We start from the raw sequence: 9082 nt of genomic DNA, 5'->3' as shown, positions 1-9082 counted from the left end.
CTCAGTCAGCAGCTGTGCTAAGGGTAGCCACAGCAGAATGTTTGTTTCATCACCCATCACCCTTTTTTTTTTTTTTTTTTTGGCTAGTTTTGTGCCTTGAACTCAGGGTCTGGGATTTTGCTCAAGGCAAAAGTGGAGCCACAGCTCCACTTTTGGCTTTTTCTGAGTGGTTTGCTTTAGTGAGACAGGGTCTCACTAAAGTCATTCAAGATGGTCCAAAAGCTTCGATCACGTTACAGTCCTGTGCTGCCATGCCTGGCTGTTACTCAGTATGTTTGAGGTTTGTTGTGTGTGTATGTGGGTGTCTGCTCATCGCTGAGCAGCATTCTCATACTAGAGGATGGCCGTGTTTGTAACTTCTCGCGTTGGGGATGTTCTTGCAGCAGTGAACACAGGAGAAGGCAGCACGTAGGGACTCTGAGTGTTGGCGCTGCCTCACACTGAGGCGCTGCGGTGACTGGGGTGTGGGGGGAACGCCAGGGTTCCTTTTCCTTTGCGGTTTAGGCATTTCCCTGCCCCTGCATCCGTGTAGATGTATTTGCCTGCACTTTTCTGATGAAAGATTTGATGCTTTCCTCATCCTGACAGAAAGATGACGACATAGAAGAAGGAGATCTTCCAGAGCATAAGAGACCCTCGGCCCCTGTGGACTTCTCACAGATAGACCCTGGCAAGCCTGAAAGCATATTGAAAATGACAAAGAAGGGGAAGACACTCATGATGTTTGTTACTGTGTCTGGGAGCCCCACGGAGAAGGAGACAGAGGAGATCACCAGCCTGTGGCAGGGCAGCCTGTTCAACGCCAATTACGACGTCCAGAGGTAAAGTATCTGCAACTGAAGGAAGTTGCAGTCTGTGCTGAGACCCAGGCACCCTAGGGCTGGGGTTACAGGCTTCACCCCCACACCTGGCCATGAATGGTTTTCAACATGGGCTGGTCTCTCCCATAGGCTGTGGTTGATGTAGGCTGCAGGAGCACGTTTCCTTGGCCCTGCCCATCCTGCTCCACCATCCTGTGGGGGGGTGTCCCCGCCCGGCTCACCTGTGCTCCCCACCCCTTGTGTGGCACCTGAGGGTTTTCTGGTGCTGGGAACAGCCCTGTCGCCTGCTGTGCCCAGAGAAACGCCAGCATATTGCTTTGTGATCCAAGCAAGGCGTGGAGGGGAACTAACATCAGAGAATAGTGAAGGTCAGCAACTGTTAGGCCCTGGAAAACCTAGCGTTTGATTTGTGTTCATGCACAGTTTGGAATGAGCTGCTCTTGGTTCAGAGCTGCTGAATGGCTCTGACCGGCTCCTCACTGGCTATGCTAACCAGCCGGGCACCTCTCCCTGTCCAGGTTCATCGTGGGGGCCGACCGGGCCATCTTCATGCTTCGTGATGGGGGCTATGCCTGGGAGATCAAGGACTTTCTGGTCAGTCAGGACAGGTGTGCCGATGTCACCCTGGAGGGGCAGGTCTACCCTGGCAAGGGAGGCGGAAGCAAGGAGAAGAACAAAACAAAGCAAGAGAAAGGCACAAAGAAGAAGGATGACCCGAAGCCCAGGGCTTCCAAGGAAGACAACCGTGCTGGAAAGAGGCGAGAAGACCTGTAGCAGGCCGAGGCTCCTGAGGGAGCAGCAGGAAGCTGCCTGCCAGTGACGTTGTGTCCCTGAGGAAGGGTCTGTCCGCCATCTGCCAGCTCCTGGCAGCATCCTCATTGCTGTTAAGTGCTTCCAGCACGAGGCAGAGGTTTTCTGACTGTTAGACACTGAAGATCTTGTCAGATCAAGATCAAGATCATTCACCTCATTCAGAAGGTTGACTGTTGCGCTTTCCACAGAGTGGGGAGCCGTTGATACTCTTCTTCACTGCCTGCTCCTGTGGCCTGCCATGTCTGTGCTTCTGATTTTCTGTGGACCAGACAGACATCAGGGCCTCATGGCTTGTGGGAGTGCTGCAGTGAAGATACGGTACAGCCAGCACTGGCACGGAAGCGTGTGCTGGGGGAGGCCAAGCTTTGTGACTCCTTGCCGAAGAAAGCGGTGCTGGTGTTGAGGGCGGGCTTCTCTCCCTCACCTGACAGCCGTGAGGTGTGTGAAGAGGGACCAGCAGACTTAGGACCTCATTTACAGTGTTTCCAAGCGTCTTTCTCTGATAAAGTGCCTCACTTGTGTCTTTCGTGATACTGGCGTGGGTTGGAGCCTTTTCTGAATAAGACCCTTTCTCTACAGATGTCATCTTTAAGAGCTTAAATTCTCTGAAAGAGCCCTCAGCTGTGATTGTAGACAACAGAAACAGCATTGGCCCAGGGTTAGGAACGTCCCCAGTCACGTTCTAGCGCAGTGACTGATACTAGTTCCTTTAAAAAAAAAACAACCCATAAGGGCTGGGAAGGTGGCTCAGTGGTAGAGTGCTTGCCTTGCATGCCCGAGGCCCTGGGTTTAATTCCTCAGCATCACATAAGCAAAAGAAAAAAGCCGGAAGTGGCGCTGTGGCTCAAGTGGTAGAGCGCTAGCCTTGAGCTGAAGAGCTGAGGGACAGTGCCCAGGCCCGGCGTTCAGGCCCCACGACCGGACCCCCCCCCCAAAAAAAAAAAAAACCATAAGAACACATTTGTCCTGGCCTGTCAGCACCTGCTTCCCCACGGGTCAGATGCTAGGAAGTAAAACACCTGCTGAGGAAAGCCCCAGGTGGTGGCGTCAGCCTGAGAGATTGGCTCTAAGGGCTGCTAGGCATGGGCAGGCCTGCCAAGCTCTTGGGAGTCGACAGCCCCAGATGCCCAGTCGTGGATCTTCAGCATTGACGTGTGTCCTGCAGGTCTGGTCTTGCTTCAATCCCACTCCTCCTTCTAGGCCCCCATCCCTCCTCTTTGGTGTGGGAATGCTGACTGCCCTAAGGTATGTTGGAAGAATGTTACTTAAGCGGCTTGTGGCCAAGAGGGGCCTTGCGCACTGTTGGAACTGTTAGACTTGGGAGCGCCTGGTGATGGACTTTGGTTTATTAGGTGGCCAGGAGCCTCGGGCCAAGGCAGGTGCTGTGGTGCTGTGGTTTTGAGGTGTCCCCTCAGGGCTCCTGTGTTCAGCTCTGGGTCTCCAGCTGGCCCAGGGTGGGGGAGAGCCTTGGAAGTTTCTGTCTGGTCTGCAGTCCCTTCTTCCCTGCTTCCTTTCTGCCAGGAGGCCTCTGATGCCATCCCATGAGGGACCCACCCCGTGGAGCTGAGCACAGTACGTGGCGCTCCTGTGTGTGGTAGGGACAGGAACACAAGGTCAGCCTTCATCCTCTTCCCCCAGGTCATGTCTCAGAGAGAGCCAGAGTACCTCCACGGTCTTAGTTACCCCAACTACACCCTCAGGGCTGAGCTATGACAAGACCTCCTCACTTTCCCCGCCGTCGGGCCCTGGTTTTCTCTGGCTGTCTCCTTGCCCTGAGCTGGAGCTGTGATGACTGTTGGCCACATGGCCCAGTGGGAGCTGAGGCAGACACGGCGGTGATTGAGCAGCAGATACTCTGGGCTGGAGGTTTGCACACAAACCGTGGTCCCTGCAGCTGACCCCCACCCTGGGCCTGTGGTGCAGGGTGTGCAAAGGACAGTCAGTGACCACAGCCCGTCAGCTGGAGGTGGTGGGGCATGCCCTCAGTCCCAGCCCTTGGGAGGCCGAGGAAGGAGGGTTTGAGGGTTAGGACCATGGCAAGGCCTGTTCCACAGAAGGCCTCTGTTGGGGAGAGTAGAATCCCGCACAAAGCTTGGGGAAAGGGCTTATTCAGGCCCCTGTCCCTTTGCAGTCACTGGAGTGGTTTTTCCCACGGGTGAATCGAAGGAGGTGCCACCAGGGGGCAGCAGAGACCAGTCCTGTACCACGGCCCTGATCTCATGACCGCCCTGAGTGAACACATGGCTCCGCCACGCCTGTGAACTGTCTGAGAGCTTCCTGTACCTCTGTCTGAAACCGTGGGGGTGTCCAGTCTGCGCCCTTTGCTCTAACGCCTCAGTGCTGTGTGGTCACCCTGACTTACCAGAGACTCTGTCTTTCCGCATCCTGCTGCAAGCAAGGGTTTGAGCCCAGGCAGCCAGGCTCCAAGAGCTCCCCATCTGCTGACCCTTTGTGTGGTCGCCTGCAGCCAGTTCCAGCAAGGTGGGCCAGTTGCTGTGCTTCTGGGTGTGACCCGGTGTCTGCTACCGTTTGCCATGCCTGCTCCAGACTCTGGACAGCTTTTACGTAACTGTACCTCACCTGCTAAGCAAGGTTCCCTGTCCTCCCCAGGGCCTGGAAGGCTGCTGGTAGCCTGGGCCATGAGCACGGTTCAGGACAGCGCTGGATTCTGTCCAGCCACTGTGCTGCCGGTGGAGTGGGTGGCGCAGGGCCCCTCTGGGTGTGTGTAAGAGTAGCATGGCTTTCACCTCCCCTGTGTGCGCACACGTGTGCTGGAGCGTGGCTTTCTTCAGGTCCACCTCTGTGGGGCCCTGACTTGTGGACCTGCATGACAGAACTCAGGGGAGGCAGCCTCCCCCTGCAGGGCGCAGCGGGTATTGCTGCCCAAGCCAGGATGAACTGTAGGCTGCAGGTTGCGCATGCTATCTGTGGGAGCGAGACAGGTTTCAGGAGAACCCCAAGCATCACAAGCCAGAAACTCAGGCTTCCCAGATTTTGTTCCAGAGCCAGTGGCTTTGGGCCAGGGCTGAGCAGGGAGCTGTGGTGGTAGAATGTCGGGTCTGCTTCGCATCTGCTCTCCAGTCGGCGTTTTTGCTGTGCTCCAGCCGTGGGCTTGGACACAGAGGCCTCTGGTCCTGGCCTTCTACCTTCCCCCCAAGTGGGGTGACTTTGCCATGCTTGACCTGGGAAGAGGGGAGACGTCTTCTACCAGCCTTGGAAGAAAAGGTGACCCTGCTCCGTGTGGTGAGGTCCCTGACTCCTTGCGAATCCTTTGTTTCTGAGCTGGGACTGTGCAGGGTGAAGACTGTTGTTTCCCTTTGGGCTCCTACTCTTAAGTTTATATCATTTGTGTCCTGGTCCAGTGTGGCTCAATCTGTGGCCACAGACAGAGTTTAGCCCAGGGACCAGCCTGCCCCAGAGAGTAGTTTGTTACTTCTAGGCCAGTTCTTTGGGCTTTTTCTAGGGAGAAAGGCAAGTACTGGGATTTGAACTCGTGGCCTTGAGCTTGCCTTCCAGGTGTTCTGCTGCTTGAGCCACAACCCTGGTCCCTTTTTTTTTTTTGCTATTTTTTAACCAGGCTCTCATTTTTGCCATGATCCTCCTACGTACATGCCCCGACAGCTGAGGCGGCAAGTCCATAGCACCCTGTTACCTTTTTATTGGTTGAGATGAGGTCTCACTAACTTGTTCCCTGGCTGGCCTCAGACTGCAGTCCTCCTCTGTGCTTTCTCAAAGCACTCTGCCACTTGAGCCATGCCTCTAGCCTGGCTTTTTTCAGTTGTTTATTTTGGAAATAGGGCCTCCTGAGTAACTAGGATTATAGGTGTGTCCACTGGCTCCCAGCTAAGAGGCTGAATTCTTTGGCCACTTAGACTTTCCTGTGCGAACTGGCCCCTTCTCGTTTTGTTTCTGTCGTTCCTTTCTCTCAGTGCTTTGTAGGGGCTTCACTAAGACAGTATTTTTGCATCCTCGATGTCCTAGCAGGAAGCTGGTGGCACAGAGGCACTCAACTGTGAAGTTGAGGCATGTCAGCGAGAAGAGTGGCATCCTTGGAACTGCATTCATGGGGAGCAGTTTTCCCCCCAGGCATGAGGAAGAGTGGCCACTGGACATCGCTATGCCTAGGAAGCCCTGACCTCAGGCTCCTTAGAGACCAGCGAGGAGGGACACCAGGAACTCAGCCCTTTCCCTGCCCCTTCCCATCTCTTGAAGGTACCTGCAACTGACCAGAAGCAACGGGGAGCAGGGGCCGAGGCACTAGGAACACGTCAGCTGGCAGCCTGGAGATGGCTGTCCCTGAGTTCACGCCGGAGTTTAGTGACAGTGGCAACAGGGAGACAGTGCCACTATGGCTTTGAGGAAAGGAGCTAAGGTCATTGAGGTAGAGCCCCGTAATTTAATGCTTATGGCTCTTTAAGGAAGGGGAGAGGCCAGACAGACACAGCTACACATCCACGTCTGCCAGGCGCTGCTGTAGCCAGAGGAGCCCTTTCCAGAGCTTGTGCTTTGCATGGGAACTTCCAGCCTCCAAAACTACCAGGTAAGTGTGTGTGTTCTTCATGGGGCCTGCCTTAACTTCCAGCGTAGCACGGTTCAGCCGATCGCTGTGGTAGGGACAGAGGGCCCACCCTGGAAGTGCTGAGTATGCATCTGTCTGCCATACATGTTTTCAGCTCTCCCTCACCATCTGCGATCTCGTCAGCCAATTTTGATGCTTTCCTTTGGTCTTGTGTTTGAAAACATCCTATCCCCATCAGTCAGCCAGACAGAGACCATTGTCCCTGTAGAAGGTGAAGGGACACGTGACCAGAACCCGCACTCCAAGCTTACTCCTTTCCAGCTTGGTGTCCGGCTGGTGAGCTGAGCTGATCTCATAGGCAGTACGGAGCGCTGCTGTTCTCCAAACCAGCTCTGTTGGGAGTTGTGAGCTGACCAGTGAGTGCCAGGGGCTGCTCTGTCCCTTCCTTGCCCTGGCCGGCGAGCGTCTCTCTTCACAGAGAAGGGGCCTGGAAGAAGGTGTTGTGAACTGCCCGTGAGTGTCCCGTGTTGCCTGGACTCGTCCTGCGACAGGTGCATGCGTTCCCGTAGAAGTCCGGCAGACCCTGTCTCCTCGGCCCCTGCAGGCGTCCTTGGCCCGCTGCTTCAGGCTTTGGCACTCGGAGGTCAGGCATCTGGCTCATGGGTCACCTTGACCATCCCCAGCCACCGGCCCAACCACGGCCGTGGTGCTGAGTGACTGTGGACTTAAACCTCTGATTCCCTTGGTTGCTGCGCCACAGCCGCAAAAAGCCAACTGAGACTGTTTCCAGAGGAGACTAATATTGGAATGACTAGGCCAAGGTAAGCAGATGGCTGTCCCTAATGTAAGCGGGCCTTGGTCAGTCAGAACTAGAGGGTTCCTTCTATTAGCTTTTTCCCCTATCGTTGGGCTTCAACTGAAACATTGGCCCTTCTGGGCTTCTCCTCCGCTAGATCCTGTGTCTCTTAGGGTTTTCTTACGGTAAACCCCCTGTTCTTCCTCAGTGAAGCCTGTTTTATTTGCTCTTATCTTTTGTAATGGTTTGCAAAGGAGACATCTCGTTTCTTAAGTAGGATTAATTATCACCATTAGTTTGTTTTCATTCTTAAACCTGTAATTACAAATGTACCAGTGCCTACAAAGGAACAGCACATTTCCTCCTGCAGGGAGGGAGAGATTACCGGCTGCTCCCTCCTCACAGCATTGCTTTTTATATTCTGGGATCACAGTCCCAGCCTTCATTTCTGAATAATGTCATCACCATTACCAAGTGGTTCTGGCTTTTCCCTCCCATGAAGTGTGGATATATAAGCTTCCTTCAGTATCTCTGTGCTTTTCTCACATCAGCCCTTTCTGACTCTTGAATCTTCTGTCTGGAGAACACCTTGCAGTATTTTTTTCACAAAGGGGCCCGGGGCCACTCTTTGCAGTACCCAGGCACGAGGCTTTTCTTTTGCTCTCACCCTGGGTAACACCTGGCCTAGGCGCTGGCCTCAGTGGCGGCAGCAGAAGGGAGACAGGCTGCCTGTGCCTTCATTCAGCACCCTGAGCACACATTTATGGGCCCAGCTCTGCAGGGCGTGGGAGATCAGATGGCTCCTGCGGTGCTGGAGGCTGAGCGTCTGGGATCCGAGTACGCTGGGCCTGGGGGAAGACAGGGGCACCTCACGGTGAGAGGGTGGTTTTATTTCCATAAAACGAAGGCGGCCTACTTTAATAGAAAACAAAAAAGCAGATGAGATAGTGACCCTCTCTATATGTTTATTATGTATGCGCAGCAAGGTTTTCCAAACCAGAGCCAATGTCCTTGGCTCAGGGCAAACTCCTTCCAAGCAGTCCAAAGGACATCCTCAGAGAGAACATTCAAAACAACTTCATTTTTCTGACAGTGACTTACTGAAGGCATATGTAATAAATAAATAGAAAATACATCTTTGTTCATGAAATGTCTACACACAGACCATCCAGATCCTGAAGAAAAAAACGTGGGCAACAGGAAGACGCCCGTCAGAGGACTGTGTTTGCCTTAAGGGGCTACAAGAAGAACAAGAGCTGTTCTCCAAGCAGTGAGGAAGTTTGTGCTATCAAAATGCCTGGACACGGACTGTCTCTGGGTGAATGGTTTAGTCGGAAGTCTTGGGTGCAGATGCTGGGCTGTGGTGCACAGCTCTGAGGACCTTGGTGACGTCCACATCTGTGACCCGGAAGTGCTCGTGCCTTCAGGTGCGTGCAGTCAGGACCTGGAGCTGCAGGAAGCAGGGTCCCCCTGGGGCCCCCCCGTGGCTGGAAGACCCGTTGCGTGGGGGCGGCCTCGCTGGCCGCGGTCATGGCTACCCAGGGAGGACGGACCAGCCAACAGAGGAGCTACCCAAGCCCTGAAGGAAAGTTTGTGATCCACGTAGGCGCATGAGACCCCGAGGCTTCACGAGCGAGTGAGAGGTGGGCGGTTGTGCCTGCTGAGGGCTGAGGGAGCGGAGCCCACGCTGGGGCCAGTGGCTCCTCAGACTCCCACGGTGAGCCATTCTGGCTCGAGGTGGCCCTGCCCGCTGGCTGCGTGCACAGCTGTGGAAGCAGCCGCGAGGCACCTGGAAGCCAGCAGGCAGCAGAGAAGGCAAAGTTGGCCAGCACCACGAGAGACCGCAGGCTCTGTGCAGAGGGAGGGACAGCAGGAAAACAGCCGTGGCTCGAGTGTTCCATTCCAATCCTTCGGGAGCCCAGGACCCTGGCCTGCCTGGGTGCAGTGCCTGGCCCTGCCCGAAGCCCAGCCTGGCCAGGAGACTCCTTTCCCCAGCTGTGGCGTTGGAGGCTTTGAATGGGGTGTTCCTGAGGCCCTCTCCAGCTCAGCCCAGGCTCCCTGGGGCACGGGAGCATTAGGGCTTGACTCCACCCCCCCCCCTTGGAGCTGAAGGGCCGCTGCAGACAGCAGCCC

At 55.1% G+C, this 9082-nt stretch overlaps 1 protein-coding gene across 1 annotated transcript; it reads left to right on the top strand.

The window, feature by feature from the left end:
- Positions 1-585: 585 nt before the first annotated feature.
- Positions 586-2165, top strand: Mesdc2 (mesoderm development candidate 2; the record flags this gene model as incomplete). Its single annotated transcript, XM_013011975.1, has 2 exons — positions 586-821; positions 1340-2165. Coding segments are annotated over 2 exons (492 nt in total), but the record flags the coding sequence as incomplete, so codon positions are not given.
- Between the last annotated feature and the right edge of the window lie 6917 nt (positions 2166-9082).

The sequence above is a fragment of the Dipodomys ordii genome, unplaced genomic scaffold (assembly GCF_000151885.1).
Source record: "Dipodomys ordii isolate 6190 unplaced genomic scaffold, Dord_2.0 Scaffold15, whole genome shotgun sequence".
In the NCBI taxonomy this organism is placed as follows: Eukaryota; Metazoa; Chordata; class Mammalia; order Rodentia; family Heteromyidae; genus Dipodomys; species Dipodomys ordii.
This window is presented reverse-complemented; position numbering and strand designations above follow the sequence as displayed.